This window comes from Myotis lucifugus, unplaced genomic scaffold (genome assembly GCF_000147115.1).
Source record: "Myotis lucifugus unplaced genomic scaffold, Myoluc2.0 scaffold_209, whole genome shotgun sequence".
Lineage (NCBI taxonomy): Eukaryota > Metazoa > Chordata > Mammalia > Chiroptera > Vespertilionidae > Myotis > Myotis lucifugus.
Window position 1 is genome coordinate 1412229 of NW_005871257.1, and position 23276 is coordinate 1435504.

Sequence of the window (23276 nt, forward strand, 5' to 3'; positions counted from 1 at the left end):
GTGCTAGGAATAAAATGACAACATAACATTGCTATTTTTTGTAATGAGGTTCTTTTTTTAAATATTAATTCTTCTAAGAAAAAAACAGCTTCAGCTGTGCCATCATTACTTCATTTTTGCTTTCTCTCCTTCATCCTCCCCCAAGATAGTTTATTTATAATATGTAATAGATATGACACTCATTAATATCCAATGTTTCACTCTTTGATTTTTACAGTTTTAGAGTTTTGAACAAGTTTTAAAAATGAGATCAAGAAAAATTGAGTAATCTGCTCAACATTAGAGATCAAGACCAAAAAAAACTCTTCTAAAATCTGCAACTTCCTCCCAGCCAGGATTGTGCCCACTAATGTGAAGGTATATTATAGGCACAGTCATGCCTTTAGATGTAAGGATCTTTCTGCATTTCAATGTCTTTTATGAAGCATAATGTGGTGCATAATGTCTCTTTCTCATTCTAAACAAAATAAAATAAAACTTCAGAGCTCAAGTGGCAGCACTCTTTCAGTGCTGCTGATGCTAGAGATCAAAAAAGCACCACACAGGTCCCCACTGAACACAAGTTGCACAAGTATGCATGACACAGTAATTCAGGACTAAATGTTACTGAATTTCCTTTGTGCAAATCACTCTCATTTTCTTTGCATGGCATCTCTGCAGCCTAAAAAGTAGAGCTGGGAATTTCTGATATAGAGAAATGTATGCAGATATGTAAACATGTAGATTATAAACATACTATAAGTTAGTTTTTTACAAGCTACATCTGTTCTTCCTTCCTAAGGTACAGATGCTATCCTATTACGGGTAACTGTACCGAGATATAGTGGGGACGTAAGGCACTATAAGGATCACATCACCTAATAATTAGTAAACCATTGTACAGAAAGTATTTGAAAGCATAAACACACAGTAAAACTAAAGTCTACCTTAACCCATGTCTCATGCTACATAAAGCCTTTAAGTTATTATAAATGCTTGTGTGCCATTAGGAGTTCCTGCCTTGTGCTCTAGCAAAAACTGTTCTTTTTTCTTTCTTTCTTTTTTAATCAAAGAACAATAAAAAAAAAAAGTTCCAAAACAATACCTGTGAATTCTCAAAAACACATAAGCGTGCATTTTTATGACTCGCTTACTGTGTACGGTAGGTAGTCATTTTGCTACTGGAGAATGGAAACAATTCCCACTAGTCTAAATGGGTAGAAAAAAACTCACGAGGTGTAGCCAAGAAACACTTTGCCAGAGTGATAAGAAAATATATATATATAAATAAATATATATATATATAGACCAACTCATGGATTTCACCAGGTCTTATAATGTAGTTACCCAAAACACACTGCATTTTTTGTCTTTTCTCTTTTCCCCTCCCTGAAAGCGTACCAATATCTACATTGAAGTTTATAAATTTGTAGCTAATTGTTGGCTTTCAGACACTAAATTCAAAGAAGTTTTCCAATGCAAACCAAACTGTGCCAGCCCTTACTTCACTTACACTCTACTGACCTAGTCATTTCAGAACGTACGTGTGATGAGCATATGTAGCAGGCAAATATCCAACACTGATGAATTTCTACAGTAGTTAGGCTTTACATTGTAGTTTCCAAATGGAAGATAAACTTTTAAGTGAATGGGTGGTCTGCGGGGCCCTGTAAGAATTCAAGTGAGGCCTGGGGCATATTAATTGGGTTCCTTTCAGGTTTATTATACTTTCTATTTGTATAAAGAAATAACTCCAGTGCTGACAATATCTGTAACACCTATTTGTTAAGGAAACAAAACTCTATGCATTCTTAAGTGGACTGTGGGAGCAAAATTTGATTCACTGGTTTTGAAGTTTAAAAATTAAAAATCATACTAATACTACTAAAATCAGATCACAAGTGTACAGAAATATTGTATAACAAAACCCAGAGTTTTAGTGCAAAGATTCATATTTGGGGACATTTATAATTGGACAAGTACCTTATAATAAAAACTATTATCAACACATTAAGAAAATACTGTCATAACAAAACACATGGTACACCATTATCGTCATAAAGAGTCAACTGCAGATGGGCCCCAGGTGGCACTCGTCTGCGTTTTAGGTAACTGGAAATGTGTCACATACATAAATACATAACAAGTTTAAGTAAAAAGTAGAATGATAATATACTTTTTAAAAAATCTGTAAAATGGCATAGGTCATATTGTAATGGAAGGTTTAATACTGAGCACCTAATTTAAAGAAAACCATAATAAGTTAAAGAAAATATTTTATAAGGAATTCACTTTGCTTTCTTTCAAATACTGTGAATGTTCAGAAAAAAAAACTCAAGAAAAAAGATTTTTTTGTAAGAAGCAAACAAAATGTACAGTTAATAAATCTTGTAGATAAATTTTGCTCTCTATAAAAAGGCATTTCCTGCCCCAAATCAAATGTCTATTCATAAAAATTAATGAATTTTTTCCTGTGATTAGTACAATAACACACAAAAAAGACTATGGGGACACTGAATGAAGTTATTAAAATAAAATAACAGGAAAAGGAAAAAAAATATGAAGTGTTCCCAAAGCGCAGATGGATAGAAGAAAGAAAGGAAGTGCCTAGGAGTCTAAAATCTACTTTTCCAGCTTTTGATTTGCACTCTAAGATTTAAAATGTTACTATTAACATTTTTTTCAAGAACTTCGCAGGGTTGCCATACCTATTGAGTGAGGTGACATATGTGAAATGTTGACCAGTGTATAAAACATAGAGTGCAATACCAGTTAACTTACTATTATTTGTGTATTATACCACTAAAATTGAACTTCTATGAGGGAAGAGATTTTTGTCTGCTTCTATTATTGCTATTTATTCAGTACCTTGCACATAATCCAATAACTGGCATACAATAACCACTCATTAAGTATTTGTTCTCTGAAATGTTAACTGTACTACGTATGTGTATGCACTGTGTATGCATGGGTATACATACATATAAATATTATACATACATACACACATGCTAGTTTCTTATTACAGATCAAATAATAAAGAGGCAAGAAGCCTAGCTGGGGCGGCTCTATTCCCAGTATGAGGTGTGCAGGAGGCAGCCGATTGATGACATTCCTCTCTCATTGATGTTTCTCTCTCTCTCTCTCTCTCTCTCTCTCTCTCTCAAAATCAATAAAAAATATTTTTTAAAAAAATTTTGTAACAAAATAAATTCTAATATTTTTGACCTAATAGTTCATTGGCTTGGAAAAAACAGCATTATCACCTTTCGTTCCTAATGCCCTATAGAAATGCTATCTCTGTATTTAAAATTGATCCTCGTTCACAGTTAAATACACTGAAAAGCAGGTTTAGGTGCAATAAAAAAAAAAAACTTTAAATTTATGCCATAAGTATTGCCATTTCCCTGAACAAAAGAGCTGATTAACTTGCCATTTTAATGCAGGGGGTCAAATGTAAAATTAGCTCAGGAAGCTTACAAAGGTGCTTCTTAGCAAAAGTCTATTCAACTGCTGTGCATCATCGCCTAGAGCTTCTGACCAAAGGATGGAAAGGAGTTTCTCTTCCCCACATTGATGGGTTTACCCTGTATCACCCTAACAAAGGGATCACTCCATACAGTCCATCGGACCCACATATGGTTCCCACATTATGTTTTATCACATGAATGTTTAATGGTATTAGGAAAATACAAAGGCACAGACCCTCAATGTGCCCATGGATTTGTGTCCTGACACAAACTGTATGAAGAGTCACTCTGAGTGTGGTGGCTGCCTCCGTTACGTGCTGGGCAGTTTCGGAATGCCATGAGAACTCAGACCCACTGGATCTCTGTCCCACCGATGATGCCACTGTGTGTGACAATCCACCGAGACTGGCCCTTGAAAAGAGGGATTACTAAGCCCACCTTATTCCTGTTCCAATTGACTCCCTCCCCACTTAACTCCCCTGCTTTTCATTTGGACTGTAATGCCCAAAATTTACTAGAAATTTAAGATTTAATTATTAATAGCATCATTTTCAAAGGCCTTTATCATATTTGTGGAACAATGTTTGACTGTTTTATATAAATATTGACTTTACATTAATTAATATGCCTACATGCACTTATTACTATACCTATTTGGCAAAATTAAAATAACTAAGATGTTACTTAATATCACGATTCCTTGTGAAAGATGAACATTACAGAAAGCACTCAGTCCATAAAGTTAATATCATAAGCTAAAAAATGAAGCTCAAATTTTATGCGCATATATGCTTGTTATGGATTCATTTCTTTTTTCCCCATAAGTTATAGCAATGGTACCAGTTTTTCATCAGTTCCAACAGTAGATTATAGGATTGCCTTTTGGAGCTGATCTGAAAAGGGAAAGGTTCTTTTCTTCCTCCCTCCTTCCCTCTTTCCCTCCCTCCCTTCCTCCCTTCCTTTTCATACCTACCTGCCTACAAATGTACAGACTGCATGTGATAAATGACAGACTCATGAAGAAATGGTCGTCCAGTCTAATGTGTTCTTGTTTGGACCCAGAATGGACTCTTATGGACTGAACTGTGTTTCCTCAAATTCATGTTGAAACTCAGTCTCCAAAGTAAGTGTATTTGGAATTAGGTCCTTGAGGAGGGTTATTATGGTGTATTTGGAGTTAGGGCCTTGAGGAAGGTTATTATGGTTATATGATGTCAAAAGGGTAGAGCCCAAATCTGATAGAAGTCATGCCCTCAGAATAAAAGGAAGGGACTCCTGAGTTCTCTCTCTTACAACTTCCTGGTACCTTAACCTGGGACTTTTAGCCTACAGAACTGTGATAACAAAAGTTCTGTTGTTTAGGCCACTCAATCTATGGTATTTTGCTCTGGCAGTCTTAGCAGACTAGTAAAGACTCTCTCTTCTAAGCCTGTAGAGAACACAGAAGGTGTTGTAGACTAGAACTAAATGCATACAAGGGCTTAAACATGTAAATATGTACATTAAAACTGATCAGGACTCCTCTGCTAAAATGTCCCAGATGTGGAGAAAGAAATATGTTGGTGGGGAGTGGGCTGCAGGGAGGCGCAGGCCCCCGTTGAAGGTAGACGGCGTGGGATCCAGGAGAGGTTCTGTTTTGTTTGTCCTCAGTTACATTTGTCACATAAGTGCATGCCCCCTGGAGATGTTAGGAGTAAGTGATATTAAGTGGTAGACCCCTTGGCGGAGAGACTGGCGAAGAAAAAAAGCTCAATAAATAATACCTGTTAGCGTTAGAGGTTGGATATGAGGAGTGAAGGAAAAATTTCCGAGAAATATTGCATGGAAGAAAAAAAAAAGAAGACGACTGTTAAAAAGTGATGAAATTTTTTAAAAAGTGTCAAAGTGAATAATATCAAACTGTTTTCAACCTTTCCTAAACTATTTGCTTCACAGCAATAAGCTACTTATCTTTCTCCACCACCGAGATGTCAATAGGCACTGGAAGAATTTCTGACAATATCCAGTGCCTCTTGGCCTATGTGGAGGCACACACTTGCACCTTGACCTTGACCATGGACCAGATTACAACAAATAAAATAAAATAAAAACTTTTAAGCACAGGAAGTAGTGAAAATACTCCAAAAGTGTAAATGCACCTTCGGCAGGGTTTGGAGAAATTCATGGAAAACCAGAGACATGTTACCTTGTGTTGCAGTATGTTGCTTTACAAAGCTGCCGCTGTTGAATGTGACCCCCCCGTAAACCCTGTCACGTAATCAGAGCAGGAGTTATGTAAAATGACAGAGGACGAGTTCCAGGGGCTTCAGGACTTGAACTGACTGACTACCCAAGGTCACGCCGGCCAGCGAGTGACAGAGCCAGGCAAGAAGGCAGATTTCCAGGTTGTCTTCTCCAGCTTCAGTTTTCTATTTTGCCAGAGGCTTTCGAGGGGAGGACCAATAAGCAGAAGCTAGGAATTTCGGGTGCTCTAAATGTGGAATTTTTAAAAAATATATTTTATTAATTTTTACAGAGAGGAAGGGAGAGGAATAGAGTTAGAAACATCATTGAGAGAGAAACATGGATCAGCTGCCTCCTGCACGCCCCCTATTGGGGATGTGCCCGCAACCAAGGTACATGCCCTTGACTGGAATCGAACCTGGGACCCTTCAGTCCACAGGCCAACGCTCTATCCACTGAGCCAAACCGGTTAGGGCTAACTGTGGAATTTGTATAGCCTGGCCCACCCACTGCAACTAGAATTGGGGAAGGGGAAGTGTTGACAATTCAGGTTTCTGGGCTATAGACCAGACCTTCTAGAACTCAATTTTCGAGAATTGAATTAAGTTAGGATAATATACAAGGACTTGGCAATCATGTGAGAACTATTTTGATGGTGGTGGTCTAATAATAATAGTAGGGAGAGGTGAGTCTATTGGCAAGCAGTGGTTGCATTTTTTCCTTCTTTGTTTGTTTTTTTTGTTTGTTTGTGTTTTCTTACTTTCAAAGCACAAGGGTGAGAAGATGAATGGAGATAGAGCAGTTGGGCCTGATATCTAAACTGAAAGCAAACAAACAAACAGAACAAAACACCTGGCTGACATGGGAGGAAGTGGACGGTTACCACTTTTTGACACGGATCTTGCAATCCTATTAAGCCATGACATTTAGTGGCACCCTTAGGCTCAGCAGGGCCAGGGCCAAAATTCAAGGCCACAAGCATTTGCCTTTGTCAGGCCTGAATACCTTGATATAATCTCACCTTACCTGCAGCAGAATTCTGTCTTCTGAACTACGGAAGGCTGCACTCCCTCCTCCAGGCCCTACTGAGAATCACCATTTAAGAATTACCGACCTTTGTGAGGTGCTGGCCTAGTTATCTGCTTAATGCAATTTACACCAGGGTGTGCCAGAGACTGAACAGGGCTCTTTCAGGCATCATTTGCAATTCAAAAGAGGTGCTCTTTGGAATGCTGGGCAACTAAGGAGTGCTTTTGAGTTGTGAAGCCTTTCTTAGCTCCTACCTCACTGCCCACCGCTCCCAGTGAGGGCACATTCCCTCTTGCAGACCCTCTGTCCTTAGTTAAGCCAAGTACACGTTTCATCTTTAGAAGTGACCGCTCGCCATGCGCAGCCAGAATGAAATGGAACCTTACCCTTCATCAGCGAGCATGGGTTGGCACACCGAATAAATAAATTCCTGCAGGAATATACACACTGACAAGTAGAGAGACTCATGCTGGCATTCGGGCACATACACAGGGTGGGGCAAAAGCAGGTTTACAGTTGTCAATTTGCAAAACACAGAGTTTATTCTTGTATTATTATTTATTAGTTAGTGCATTTTTCATACAAATAGCTGTAAACCTACTTGTGCCCAAGCCTGTATGCTTTCCACAGGTAAGGACCTCTAGAACAACACTGAAAACCATGTGTGCGTGCTTCCTCTTCATACCCCCTCAGAAGTCCACTGCATGGCCAGTGCCTCCCTTACTTACCTTAAATATTTGCTTTAGTTTACTAGTTTTATCCTTTTTTTAAGGGTATGGTGCTTAGAACAACACCAAGAAGGACGGAGAGAAAATCAGAGAATTGTTCATTTGCTGTTGAAGCAAGAGTCATACCCCAGGCAGAGAAGGCAGGGCCTCTAGCCAGCACAGCAGGCAGCCTTTTATCACAAAGACATGCACCCAGCAGGGAAAGAAAACAGCAGTTAGTGGGCTCTTGGAGTCTGACAGGAAAGTGGCCACACCATGGTCCAGGGATCCAATGTGGATGGATCTGCAGGCTACCTAGCCCCAAGCCCAAATTCTTTGTTCATTTGCTCAACAAATATTCATGAGTGTCTCCTGTCTGCTGGGCACTCTCTTAGGCCCTAGGACATACCATGATGAACAAGACAGACTTGGGGTGGTCCCTCTAAGTTTCATGTATCCCTTGCCTTGTGTGTATTTTTGCACTGTCTTGTCTTTGAAGGCAAAGACCTTATTCTAGTCATTGTTTTAATTACATCCTAAACCTTGCAGTGTATCTTAAAGACACAACTAATCAATCCATTCTCTGTGAGGTGATTGGCTAAAAACAATCACACATATTTTTTTAAAAGTATTTTTGCAAAGTTACAGATAAAAGATTATTCCAGGAGAGATAGTTTAAATGTCGGAATGACTTCCTAAGGACTTAGGTCCTTTTTTAGAGAGAGCTTCAAAAATGAAGTTAGGTTAAAGTGAATTACGTTTAATTCTTCAGGGGTTTTTTAATCACCTATGAGATTGTTGTTTATAAATCAGATTAATTAGATCTTCAAATGACACCCACAGCACTTTCTTTTCTGGTAGTGTGAAGTGCTATTTACGATGGGAGAGTGTCTGAAAAACTGGAGCTGGTCTAGACAAGTCTTTTGGGGAGATTTTACCCAGATAATTCTGAAAATACACCATCTTCAAAAGCACAAATTTCACTTCCTCCAAATGTTTTCAGTACTCAAGTTCTGACTGGACATTTTTTCATAGACGTCATAAAGTTCTTAAGCAACTCCACCAGAGTTATGAAAAAGCTGTTCATTAATTCAGTTTCCTCACCTCAGAAAAAAAGAAATAGGGTGGGTTTTTTTCCTCACAAGATTGGTCTGAGGAGCAAATCAACATTCATTAAATTCTCTCAAACTTACGAAGCATGATGCAAATATAATCTGTCATTTTTCTGCTCCGTAATCTTCTTTATATGATGGTATTAATTCCATAAGGACTTTTAGTATTCTTTGCATACTAAGTATGAGTGAGAATGTCAGCTGTGCTAAAAGAAATAGATGTTATCTAAACCAGCCTGTAACATTCTTATCTTCCTCTAAATGAATTAATGTCTTGTTGTTTAAAATAAAATGTCCAAATGCTAAAATATGTAGGGTAATGGGTGGTGTGTTCTGAATCTATCTCCATCTGACCTCAGGCACCTCCCTAAGTGGTAATAAATTCCAACATTCCCAGAAAGGCTGTCCAGGAGACAGGGGGGTGGGGAGAGGGTAAATCTGTGCAGAGGCAGGACCAATGGTGAGTGACATATTCAAAGATTTAAAAACAAAAAACAGAGGAATGATAACAGACTTCTCAAAAACTTTTTGCTGTTGGTAAATGCTACTGTAACAGTATGCTGTTGAACATTTTAATTCAGCTTAATATTAGACTGAAATCCTTGGGAATGTTAGTAATTGTTTGTTTTGATTTCTGATGTTTTTCTAATGTAATGGCAAATCACCATCATGTTCCATCCTAAACAATCTAGAATGGTAGTTCTCAACCCTTGCAACTATTACCACAATAAGACTTTTTTTTTTTGCATAGCAACCGAGAACAGGAAAACACACATGCACACAACACAACTGAAGCATAGATTGCGCAAGACAACATTTACTCTGATGAGTGACATACTCGGAATTTTTCTGCTTTATTTCAGGTCACTCGAATAGCGGTAGACTCACAAATTGACTCATGCCCCATTAGCATGTTACTGGAGTTTGCAAACTGCTGCCTTAGAATGTTCTTTGTGAAGGTATTTCTAAATATTGCCTCTCTGCAGTTGCACATCAGATTATGCCCAAATCCTGGACTTTGTTGTCCATAAGTTGTTTTTGAATTAATGTGATTTGTTACAGGATTCAAAGTTTAAGGACATCTAAGGAAGCTTACTACTTAAGATGAGGAAACGTGACATTTCCAAGAAGCAGAAAGTGCTAAGGATTCTTTCCACCAGCTTCTTACCTGGTACACTTGTCCCTGTGCTCAAAATAAAGAGCTGAGGATAACTGGGTTTTGTTCAGGAACTGTGCTATAGTCTCAATGACATTACTGAAATTTTCCTTTAAAAAAAAATTAAATCAACAGCTAATAAGAGTAAAAAGACTGAAATATATACCGTACATGAGAGAGTTATACGTGCTAGAGTGCATTTCCTAGCACTCCACACTTTAATATTGTTCCAGTATTTATTTATTTTGCTTAAAGGGCTTTGGTATTGACTATGATTGACAAAAAAAAAAAAAAAAGAAAATCTCAAAAACCTGGTCTTTTTTTTTTCCTTCTTTTATAAAAAATAGTTTTATTGATTTCAGCGAGGAAGGGAGAGGGAGAGATAGAAACATCAGTGATGAGAGAGAATCATTGATCGGCTGCCTTCTACACGCCCATACTAAGAATCGAGCAGCAACCCGGTCATGTGCCCTGACCAGGAGTCAAACTAGTGACCTCCTAGTTCAACCACTGAGCCACATGGGCTGGGCTATCTGGCATTCTTAATCAGTATTTTAAAACTTGGGGGAAACTTTAAAAGGGCAGATGATGTGGTAGAGGTATTATAAAACTGTCAAACATACAATATGAAACACTTATTTTATGGCACATAAACATGTCTAACATAACAAACAGAGACATAAATATACAAACATACAGGGACCAGCCAGAGGACTCCCTGACTTACCTAGAAAGTCACTTATACAACTAAAATCCGACCACTTGCTCTCTCAACAGTATGTAATATACTGTAACATGCTGAATTCTCAGAAGCTGCTGGAATTTATGTTATCTGACATCAAATAGAAACAGCTTTCAGACAAATGCAGTTCACAGAAACAGGAAGCCACGCATATTCCTTCTGAATGGGACCACGGAGACTTCAATAAATCCAACTGAAAGGTCCTAAATTTTCTTAAGGACTTTAACCAAAAAACACCTTGGACATTCTATAGATACTCTGGTCAGTATTTCAGGATTAAGGAAAAGCAATCCATTGGCAGTGCCCGTGGTAAATACAAAACTAACCTCTGCAATCTGACATACAGCCAATACTTTGCATAAATATTGCTGGAGGCCCTGGAATACATGTGTAGGAGTGTGCACACGCACGCACACATACACACACACACACAGTGGTATTTCAAAATGCACACACAGAATGAGAGAGACCCTATCTTTGACTCTAAGAGAATTATCTCACAAGCCTGGAAAAGGCGGTGATCGTATAACACTTGAAAAATATGGATCAATTTAGGATTTTATTGAAAGTCGGTATTTAATGTATTAGACAAAGACTTAATAGACTTAAATTTCCCTTGGTTCGCACAACGCCAGAGTCTTAAAATTATGGTTGAAATATGCTGTTGGATTTTTTAAAAGACTTCACAATTAAGTCCTGCTAACCACTTCTTTGAGAATGGAATTCCTGGAGATTTAGAGACATCCATTAGTGGCACATTTCTTTATTAATACTGTTTCTTTTATGTTTATTTATTTTAATACTGTTTTCCTTAAATTAAAAAAAATAAACTTGAAAATCAAATGCACAACAAGTGGAACGAGCAGTGATTGGCTGATATCCCACGGCCAAGGGCAGGCTCCAGCAGGTTTCGGAGTAGCAAGGTCATCAGAGTATGGTGCATAAAGGAGCATCATATTAGAGTGGAATTCAGCCAAACACAGTAATGTATGGAGGTGGACGCATCTGAAAAAAGGAAAACAAAGATTTATGCAGGTACAAAAAAAAAAGCTGCGATGAAGAAATTTCCCCCAGCGTCTTATGCCCAATCGGAATGCTGTGGCAGAGGTTTGAATCAAAGCAGAGAATTTTTATTCGCAAAGTATGTTTTTGTAAATCATAAATATGCTTAGGGGGAAAAAGTTAACTTGTCAGATGAATCCTACTTGGAAACTTTAACAGGTTTTTTTGTTTGTTTGTACACAGCATTAGAGTTCAATACAAACATCACTAAATTCCTTGAAAATAAAGCTTTATTCCGCCTTTAAAACATTAATTCACCAGAAGTGATAATTAAGATTAGTTTTAGTGGTTTCAGCTCAATTCTTCTTAAAATGTGATTTCTCCCACAACACTAATGCTAAATAAAGCACTGTGTAATGTTCTGAAACAGAGTTCCTGCTTTAGAAAAAGATTCTAAAGGCTTTTAAAATAAATAAGAAACGCAAAGCTGACTCAAGACATATATAAAAAGATCTTACTATTTCTCTACACTCGTAGCAAATGAATGGATGGGGAGCCTTGCTGTAGTCTAGAAGTTGGTTATATACAGCTTACACATAAAGCTCTAAACAATTATTATACTAAGTTTCCTATGTAACCTCCATCACCACCCTCTCCCAGTGGGGGGCGGAAAAATTATGTTAAAATGTCTAATAGCATTGGTGGCTACGGCAAAGCAATGGTTCTGTCACAGTATATTTAGTTTTCAAAACAGTTTAGCTGTCATTTTGAAAATAATAAATTTAGTCATTTATAGTCATTAATATGTAAATTTAGACTCTAATACACTAGATTTGTTAACTGTTTAACAGGGAAACAATCCAACTGAAAAACAACAAATGTCACATTCACCTAAAAATTTGCTAGAAAACAAATTTAGAGGAAAAATTAGCTCACAATTGTACACGGTGGGGCAAAAGTAGGTCTACCGTTATTCGTACAAAAAAATAACACAATAATTAGTAAATAATAGTACAAGAATAAACTGTTTTGTGAACTCACAACTGTAAACCTACTTTTGCCCCATCCTTGCGTTAAAGGTGCTACTAAGATAGAACGCAGGAGCCAAGTCGGCAAAATGTAAAGGAGTACAGAAGCCAAAAGGAATCATCGGTATTGATGGAAAAGGTCAAAGATGATCCCAAACAGAATGCATGCAACGTTTCATACGTAATGTATAGAGAGCTCTTATCAACGTCCTTTACAAAGATGTTTTATTGCGGATGTACTAAATGCTAGCTAGGTACTTACATCTATTGTTACTGTTCTGCTAAAATTAAAAATTCTGTCAATTAACTTGTTGACTATATGTTCCTTTAATGTATGTCAGCAAAGCCATCTTTCATAAAGGCTAAAGAAATACTAACTTCTTTGTAAAAATCTATAAAACTTGAATTACAATTTGCCCGATAAATTTATAAATAAAAGCTAGAACCTAAAGCAGAATGATATTCTATTTTGAAAATGTCAGGCTACATACTCCAATATATGGAGTTACACATAGATAAATAAATCTCAACGGGTTTCTGACCCTATTGAAATATATACAAAGAAAGTTACAAAAACTCAATTTTTTTCCCCCTAGAGGTGGTATGAGAACAGAAAAGAACACTGGACTCTGTATTCTATGACTTGGACTCTAGTCCACATTGTATCCTGATTGTCTTGTGATTATAAAGTTAAATCAAGTTACTTTTCCATGCTCGGCCTCAGTCTCCTCTTCCATGAAATGCAGGGTTTTTAAATTTTGAAATGTGTCGATGACTAGTGATTTTAGATACAGACATTAAGTGGTTGATTATATTTTATTTCAGTTTTGTGTGTGTTTAAAATTTAAATATTTTCCACATGTCAATGTATGAATACCACAATGAAATAAAAGTCAAATGGTGCCATAATTGGTTTATATGAATACATCTGTATGTGTTTGTGTGGGGGAAGGTGGAGAGACAGAGAGACAGAGAGACAGAGAGACAGAGAGATTTTGATATATACCGTGTGCACACTTTTACATGTATGAGATATGTAATTTCTCAAAGACAGAGAGAGAACAAGAAAGAATGATTTGGCTAAATTTTCCCAGGTGATGATGTACTTAAAAATCTTTCAATTGACTTTGTGGTTTTATGTCTAAGTCGTTAATTGACTTAATATAAGTTTGGAATAGGGTTCAAGTTGTCACACTTAGACTTCCATAAAAATGTGCATGTTCATTGCAGATCAAATCAGTGATGACCCTTTTCTTGTTTCATCCAGAGATCCTTAGTAGATACCTCCTGACTAAAGACAGCCTCGCCTTCATCAGTTATTAGCTTCCTATCTATGACATCAAGCCAAAGGTAACAGAAATCCCAGCGTATGTAGGGAGCTGCATCATGCCTGTTGAAAGATGTCCTTGGTTATAGATAGGAGAACCACAATGTAGAAAGTATGCTTATGAATTAAAACTGGAAGCTGTGGTTAGCATCACTCTGCAGATGCATGTCCACTATAGCATAGGGGAAGACATACATACACAAGTTGATACTTAGTTTTCTCAGTGTTTAGAACTCTCATAGATAATGGCAAGTCACTTCACCCATTTGTTTCCAAAATCGAAGTAACTTTAAAAAATAATTTCTGCCATATTTTTTACTAAGTGTGTGATGAATCGTGAGCACAATTTGATCAATTAAAGAGAACATTATTCAGACTACATTCAGCAGTTCCTTGCGCAAGGAACACTGTCATTGGAGTTCATATAAATTTTTCTTTGAGTATTTCAGGATCAGCTACAATGGATTTTTAAATTAATGTTTACTGAAGCTGTGTCCTCTATACTCTTGCCAAAAAATAAAGCACCTAACTTTCCATTTACTAAATCCATAAAATTTTTACTTGCCAGTGCATTATCTAAGTAATAGCATGGCCAAGATGAGCTCAGTAGGACTTACACATAATAAGCAAAGTGATAACTATACTTTCATATCTGTCTACTAATATTTCGGAATTATGTTAATTTCTAAAGAAAGCTGAAAAAATACTAAACACGGTGAAACACTGGAGATTTAAAAATGAAATGCTTCTGCCTTTACTTTGCAAATTAAAAACACAGCTGTATTTCCAGGGCATAAAACTTTAATACCACCAAGACCAAGTTTATCAAGCAAAGGAAGAATGAAATGGAAAGGTGGATACTTAAGATCAATAACGTGGTCAATGGCCCCCATTTTGCTCAACTAGACACAGTATTATAGACCAAGGGCTACAACTGCAAGGATCTAACCTTGGAAAACCTGAGGTTACATCATCGGTTTTCCTAATGTGTGAATTTTTGAAATAATTCCAGTAACTCTGCAACACACATCTCCTAGCTTCTGCCCAAGAGGAACTATAGAAGCTTCCTTTGAATGTCTCTAGAGTTGGGAAAACAAACCAAAAGTGGACAGAGGGGGCATTATTTACAATCTGTTATTTCTACTAAACTGTTTAATTCATTATGATATAACCAATAAGCAGACTTAGGAGCATCGCTTCAAAATGTGTAATTCCCCTGAAGATAAGAACACTGTAACAGACATCACTTTCACAATATCAAGTAAAAAGCTATGATAAAGCAACTTAGGAAAATTATAAATAAAATGAAGGCTTTATGTCAGATGAAATCTCAGATCTTTAATAATCTTTGCCATAAGGAATTAAAAGACTGGAAGCCTCTAAATTCAGTATCCAAGGGGGAAATTAGAATAAAATTTTAAAAAGGAACACAGGGTTTTCTTATGTCAGGTTTAATCAAAGAAAATACCTTTGGGCACTGTGTAAAAACTAAAGATAATATCCCTTTTAAAATAAAGAGATACAAACAAAAATCAGAACAACAAGAAAAGATCCTGTTGATTATGTACAGAGGTCTAAACAGAATGCAACTTTGTAAATGGATCCCTGTCCCCTGGCAGCAATATTGAGATGAAGTGTATCAATTACTATTACTAATTACATTAAGGGGAACGTATTCCATTCTCCTTCATTTCATTTTAGATCAGCTATTTATTGTGGTTAAAACTTTATACATCTGTTGAATGCCGAATTGCACACAAGTTTTCTGAAGTCACTCTCTGCAAACTGCATGGTTTATTCCAAAGGCTTTGTAGGGAATGTGAACTTCTTTGCTCAGCTAATAGACTAACACCATTCATTAGTTTATTTATAAGCATATCACTTTGCCTTTTAAACAGGATGCCACAACAGTCTTGATATTGGCTGTTTTAAATATTCAAGAATATAGAGTTAACCCCATTTGATGAGCCAGACAAAGCTTAAGTGACAGCACAGAATGTATGAGGTGGTTACATTAAAAAAAAAATCTATAAATCTGCCAGGGATATGTCAACTCAAAAGTTTAAGATTCCACCATTTAGAATGCAAATGCCATTCAGCCACAAGACAAAAAGACCTATTAGGATGACAGCTGAATAGTAAATATTCTGCACAAAGATCTCTTCACAGGCTTTTGCATGACAAAGTACCATTTCCTAGGGAAATTTCTACAGATCTCAATTTATTTGTGTTTATATTGTAAGCAGTTTTACAAAAGTATTATTATTTTAACTGTTATTGTCCTTGTTTTTTGTTTTTTTTTAAACCTGATAAAAGCACCAAAAACAAAACAAAAATCTGCTTCTAACTCCAGGTAAAGCAAGGACACAACAGATATAAACTTTCCACTTGTCAAATTTCACTTTAAAAGAAGTCAATAACTCAGGCTCACGTGCATCAAAAGACCTTTTTTCAAAAGCCTACATGTAGTTCAATGTAGATCAAACTTGAGTTTTCTTGGATTGCTTGGATTATTGGATATAAAATAATATCAACTCCGATTCTCCTTATCTAAATAGCTACATTTTATGGGGCTATAAAATAACTTTTTCCTTTGCCTTAATTCTTCTCAGGTCACACATTCCACATGCAAAGCATATCTAATAGAAAAACTATTATTTGATAGTCTCTGACAGTCATAAATGTGTTTCTTGAGATGCATCCTGAAGTTAAGAAATATGGGATTTGTTAGTAGACTTATTATCTACTAACAGCAGGTAGTAACTAATGTTACTGTTCTCCTCTATGTACAGGCCACAGCATTAGACACAGCAGTTTCCAAAAGGTTTTATTTGCTGTGTGCCAAACTTTAGTGGGTGAAAGAAGTAAACTTTGTATTACATATATCACACAAGCAAAACTTTCAAAAATAAACTTTATGTTTTATAAAGTTAACCTCAACATGCCCTATTTTTGTTTCTACATTTCACTGAGAAAGAACTGTACCAAATATCCCACATAACCTTTATAGTCTCAGTGTAGCACAATGCATACCAAACTATGCTTGCACACAGTGCACCAAACATGAACACTTTTGTTGCTTGGCTTGAACAAGTGGTCCATAAAATGTACCTTTGCTTATAAACTTTTAATGTCAAAACATGAAGAATGCAAATGCTGACTGTATAACCTCATAGCAGTCTTACCTGTTATAGATATCAAAGTATGAAAAATGTGGTTTTGCATGACATTTGCGTATCACTAAATATTTTTAAACCAGTATTTTTGTCAGTGTAGTCAATACTTCTGAATCTCAGACTTGGTACAACATTTGCATGACTCAGCATCTTCTTATCTGTAAAATTTTGCATAATGGGTAACGCAGCTAAAAGTTTTATAGAGTGTCCAAGTTGCATAGACACCAGTAGTAACTTTAGAAAATATCTCTGGATGCAAATTTCCACTTAGTAGCCACAAAAGGAAATAGTTCCAGGTTACAGATAACCATCCAAACAATATACACATATTTATTCTGGAAACACCAAATGTAGGATGAATTGGTGCTGCCAGGTACAAAGAGAGGTACAAAATACTCCCTACTTTGAATATTTTCTCTAGTAACTTGCAAAATACAGTGGTGTACCTTGCATAGGTGACCTCTACCAAATGAATGGTGTATGAGTTAACATTAAATTCCTACTTTATTAAAATTTTAAATGACAACTTTAAAAAAAAGACCAAACTCTGCAGAAGATGCCCTGTCTCAGAATTCTTAGCCTTTTCTGGGACATTTAAATATATGTGGGATGCATCTTACCTGTTTGCTGTACTTGTTATTGGTTTGACAGCTGTATTCAGAGCAGTGATCTGATCCAATTGAAATGTTGTCTCCTGCTCCCACAAATGTGTTGGCTGGTGGTAGATCTTGTACGGCCTGGTGTTTTTTCCCTGCGGTTGGTGACTGGGGGTGAAGCTGGACGGTAGGCAATGGGGAACTAGATTTGTAATGCCTGGCCAGGTCAGGACTGCCAGGCCCACCATTGACGGATCGGTACCGGCCCATGCTGGGGCTGTCTGACAGCTTCTCGTTGACACTGTCGTACCTCTGTCCATTTGGTTTAGAAGCTTCCACAGTGACAATGCTGCTGTAGAGAGGCTGCTTGGATTTTTTGTTTTTCTTGTCCTTTTTAGGCTTTTTAGATTTGTCATGCTGTTGGGGTGTAAAAAAGTCTTCGTGATCTTTTTTGCCAGCCTCATAGCCATTCTTATTCTTGGACCGGCAGTATCTTGCCATCACTACAATTAAGATGATGAGGATCACTGTCATAATTCCAGCAACCACCCCAATGACAATGCTGAGTCTCTGCTTGCTAATTTCATAGCTTGGGTCACCGGCTATGTCCTGGGTGAGTGGGGTGTGCAAACTCCTGGCTATCTGAGAGTCAATCACAGTCGCGTTAGAGACACTTTCATTGACAAACACATGCACCAGCGCTGTGGTGGATTGGGAAGGCTGCCCACTGTCATTCACTTGCACAACCAGCCTGTGCAAGCCATAATGCTTCTGGGTGAGTTTCCCCACTAAGGAAACCACACCACTGGTGGAATCAATCTCAAAGAGCTTGAAGGGATTCCCTCCCACAATGCTGTAGTTCAGGTCTGCATTGATGCCATCATCACTGTCTGTGGCCAACACCGTGGCTACCACTGTCCTGACATTACTCGAAGGCGGCAGCAAAGTGTAGGACAGGTTTCTGGGCAGGGTCACCGTGGGGGCATTGTCATTCTCATCCATAACAAAGAGAGAGACGGTGGCCGTGGCTGATCGGGGAGGATCGCCTCCGTCCACAGCCTTGACTCGGAATGTGTAGGTGGTCTGATGCTCCCGGTCGAAAGACACGGTGGAGTAGATGGTCCCCGTGTCGTTCTCAATGGAAAAAATGTTGCTGTTCTCCTCTATGTAGAGGCTCATCTCTGCGTTGCGCCCCTTGTCGGCATCCATCACCGTGACCATCCCCACGGGGCTGTTGGGCTGCAAGTTCTCCTTCACGTAGAAGGTAAAGACGTCCTGCATGAACTTGGGGTCGTTGTCGTTCTTGTCGGCCACCTGCACGATCACCGTGGTGCTGCCCTGCAGCACCGGGACGCCCTTGTCTCTGGCGTTCACTTTAAACTCGTACCTGTCCGTCTGCTCGCGGTCCAGCACCGTGTTGACCAGGATGTCCCCGGAGTCGGGATCGATGGCGAACACCCCCATCACCGACGAGTCCAGCGAGTACGCGATCTCCGCGTTCTTCCCGCTGTCGGCGTCGGTGGCCAGCACGGTGGCCACCCTCGCCCCGGGGATGTTGTTCTCCGGGAAGTAGACCTCCACCACCGACTGGTCGAACACGGGCGGGTTGTCGTTGGTGTCTCCCACCTTGACCACCAGCGAGTTGTTGCTGGAGAGGCTGGGGCTGCCCGAGTCCACCGCCACGATGACCACGTTGAACTCCCGGGTGGCCTCGTAGTCCAGGGGGGCCGAGGTGTGCAGGAAGTACTTCTTCTTGTTCTGGTCGCCCTCCGTGTCGCTGGCCGGCTTGAGCTGGAAGGGCACGTCCCCCACCACCGTGCAGGTGACCACCCCGTTCTCCCCTTGGTCCCGGTCGGACACCTGCACCAGGGCGATGGGGGTGTCCACCAGCACGTCCTCGGCCACGTTGGCCACCCCGTCCTTGAGCGGGATGCGCCCGATCTTCCGGATCTCAATGGACGGCACGTTGTCGTTCTCGTCCTTGATGAGGAGGACCACGGTGGCCTTGTCGGTCTTGGGGGGCTGCCCGCGGTCGCGGGCCATGACGGTGAAGCGCAGCTGGTTCACCTCCTCGCGGTCGATGCGGTGCAGGACGCTGAGCCAGCCCGACGTCTCGTCCAGGCGCAGCAGCCGCCGCACCGACTCGGTGGCCGCGCCGAACACGTACTCGATCTGCCCGTTGACCCCCACGTCCAGGTCGGCGGCGCGAAGCTGCAGGATGGGGGTCCCCGGGGCGCTGTTCTCCGCCAGGTCGGCCTCGTACACGCTCTTCTCGAAGCGGGGGCTGTTGTCGTTCACGTCGGTGATGAGCACCCGCAGGATGGCCTGGGAGGAGCGGGGCGGGTCGCCGCCGTCGCGCACCCGCAGGGTCAGCTCGTAGGAGTCGCGCTGCTCGCGGTCCAGCGCCCCCTTGACGATCAGCTGCGGCTGCTTCTCGCCATCCGGGGTGTCGGCCACCTGCAGCTCGAACACGCTGCTGCGGCCACCGGGGTTTGGACCCCGCCCGCCGCCGCCACCGTTCTCAGCGTCCAGACGCCGCTTGGAGCCGCCGCCGCCGCCGCCGCTCGCGCCGCTCCCGCCGCCCCCGGGGTAGGGGGCGCTGTCGGCAGCCCGGCGCGCCGACCCTCTCCGCCGCCGCCTCCCCCGGGCTCCTGGAGCAGCTCGTAGCGCTCGATGCCGTTGCGACCGAAGTCGCGGTCGGTGGCGGTGGGCAGCAGGTACAGGGTGCCCACCGGCCGGTTCTCCTCCACCGTGAGGGTGAGCACGGGCGACGGGAAGGTGGGCGTGTTGTCGTTGATGTCCAGCACGATGACGCGACCCTCGAACAGGTCCACCCAGCTCTGCGAGGGCCCGATCACCGACACCTCGAAGTCCAGGAAGCACTCGTTCTCGTCGAAGATCATCTGACACTGGGGCAGCTTCTCGCGGTCAATGCGCCGCTCGCTCGTGCTCAGCTCGCCCGTGAGGTTGTCGATCTTCAGGTACTCGGAGCCCGACTCCAGGCTGAAAGTCACCTCGCCCGAGCCCGTCACGATGCCCAGGTCCGAGGCCACGTTGCCGATGCGGACGTCTGCGGGGCCCTCCTCGGCCAGCCGGTACCGGAGGAGTTGCTTGGCGGCCGCCAGGCTGAGCGAGAGCGGCAAGAGGAGGCAGCAGCCCAGGCACCAGGCGCGCGCCCATCCCGTGGTCCGCATCCTCAGCATCTTCTCGTGCTGCTGCTGCTACTGCTCCTTCTGATCACAGCCCCCTCGGCGCCCCCCCTCCTCCGGGGCCGGTCGCCAGCCCTCCTCTCAGCCCTCTCCCCTCTCCGGGAGAGGAAGAAGCGAGTGGGAGAGAAGGGAGGGGGCCGGAGCAGCGTGTAGAGTCGGCCAGGGATAACCAGCGACAGATCCTCCTTCTTCTTCTTTCTTTTTTTTTTTATCCTCCAGCTTCTTCCGAAAGTTATTGGTTCCATATTCATGCATGGGTGCTAATCGCCCGCTCGCTGGCCGCCGTGCAGTCCGCAGTACTCACCAGTTCACGGGACACTTGGCGGCCGCGGCTCGGCGCCCCCTCCCCGGAGTCATCCCTGCGCAGCGGAGGATCCCGGGCTCCCGTCCTGGCTCGGTCGGATGGGGCCGGTGCGCTCGGGCAGGCGGGCCGCGGAGCCGGGAAGCGGCGGGGAGCGAAGCTGCAGCCTTCCCCGCCTGCCAGCCTGCTCGTCTCGGCGGCTCTCGAGTTGAGTCCAATTCACGTTCCAGTCACTCACTCCAGACCCAGCCCCTACTCCGGCAAGCCGGAGTCGCTTCCAGAACCAGGCGCTGGGGTCAGCAACAAGCCAGTCTCAACTCCGACTCCGCTCCGGCAGCGGGGGAGCCAGTCCCCAGACAGAGAAGGAAAAATACCCGGCAGGTCGCTCCGGGCACCGAGCCGCGTAGACCACGCGCGTTACAGAGCGGTCCGCGTCCGGGCGCCCCCCGCGCGCCGAAGAGCAGCCCGAGCCATCTTCCGAGATGCCCGGAGAGTCCGTCTCTTCTCACCCCGGAAAGCTGTTTTTCTCTCTTTTTTTCTTAACTACTCTGCGCAAGGTCATTAGTCACCCAGCCGCCGCCTGCAACCGCCGCAGCAGTTCGCCCGCGGGGGCGAGGGCTGAGCCGAACGCACCGCGCGGGGCACAAGTTTGGGTTCGCAGCCGCAGAGTCCGCGTCTTCCCTCACCTGCCTGCGGCCCGCATGTCGGAGCACTGGGATCTGCAGCGCTGTGCGCGATTCAGGGAGGAGATTGCAGCCTCTCTCCTCTCCCTCTCTCTCCCCGCGCTCTCGATCCCTCCCCTCCCTTCCTCCCTCCCTCTCCTCACTCCTCCTCCTCCCTCCTCTCCTTTCCCCTTTCCCCTTCTCCCACTCTCTCTCCTGCGCTATCCGTTTCCTTGAGCCAGTCCCAATGCAGGCAACTCCAGCTGAACTTGATCCCTTTTGCAGTTCAGAGGTGAGCCAGCCGGGCTCTGTGTGCCGGCGACGCTGGCCGGGCGACCGCCTCTGGCCGGACTCCCCCCGCGGCAATTAACAAAGATGCCCAATTCTGTCCGGATTTCCGAAGAAAAGCCAAAGGCACCGGGGAGGGGTGGGAGGGGGAGGGGGAGGGGGAGTCGGAGGCAGCTGCCAAGTAGCTTGGAGGAAAAAAAAAAAAAAAAAGCACCGCACACACACACACACAAAAAAAACAGTTTGCCAAGGGGAGAAAAGTGCCAGTCGGCTGTTGCCTCGGAAGTGCCTGGCACGGAGGGTGAATTCCGCAGTTGTTTCGTCCCCTTTTGCGTCTGCGAGAGTCCAACCCGGGTGCTCCCGCCGCCTCTGGAGCGGCCCCGGCTCTCAGAGCCTGAATGGCAAGTGGGAAGCTCCCGCTCACTAGCCGCCAACCGGAAACCCGCAAGTTTGCCCAAAGTGGCGGTGGCTGCTGGCGGCTCCGGCTCGTCCCTGACGCTGCGGCGGCGGCGGCGGCAATAGCAGCCCCGGCGCAGAAACTACACACTCGCTGCGAGGGGGGGCGGGGGGAGGCGGGGAGGGGCGGGGGCAGAGCCGGGAGGGAGTACTCGTCAGCCCCTGGCTCGGGAAAGCCCGGCTTCCGTCCCGGGGGGCACGCTGAGTGTGCGCTGTCCTGGTCAGTCCCCCGAAGCCAGGCCCCCCACCGCCCAGGTCCCCCGCGAGTGCAGCCACTGTCTTCTCCGAGGGACTTGCTTTCTCTCCCTGGAGCTTGTCAATTTCTTCCTTCCCGATTCCCGGGGCGTGTGTGAGAGGCTGGGAGCGGGATCGGGAAGCGTCCCCTCTTTCTTCTCTCCCCCTTCCCAGAGCCTGCTCCCCACCCCACGAAGTGGCCCCGCTTTGCGACTTAGCATCTTGCTTAGGGGGTGGTTATCGCTGGCTTGGGGGAGCCACGCTGGTGTTCTGAGAAACCGCGATGAGCTGCAGTGGTTAAGAGAGAACATCCAACTCGAGAGAAAGCGGGAGAGAGACCCTTTATTGGGAGGGGAGACTTCGGTGGACTAGGCTTGGGGGTGGGTGGGGTGGTGCTTGTCTTTGTTTAAATGCTTGGCAGTCCTGTCACCGTGCTTGCTTACGGGGGTAGACCGTGTGTGCGGTGTGTGTGTGTGTGTGTGTGTGTGTGTGTGTGTGTGCGCGCGCGCCCAGGGAATAAACACATGTTGGAAGCCTCGATATTATTTCCTGAGCAAAAACCTGCAGCCTTTAGTAACT

General features: G+C 42.9%; 1 protein-coding gene across 1 annotated transcript in view; it reads right to left on the minus strand.

Moving 5' to 3' along the window:
* The window catches only part of PCDH7 (protocadherin 7), a 425070-nt gene extending 404000 nt beyond the window's left edge, over positions 1-21070 (minus strand). The window contains 2 exon segments of the mRNA XM_014463433.2: positions 17572-20156; positions 20159-21070. Coding sequence (XP_014318919.1) covers positions 17572-20156; positions 20159-20750 — 3177 coding nt within the window. The 5' untranslated portion in view covers positions 20751-21070.
* Between the last annotated feature and the right edge of the window lie 2206 nt (positions 21071-23276).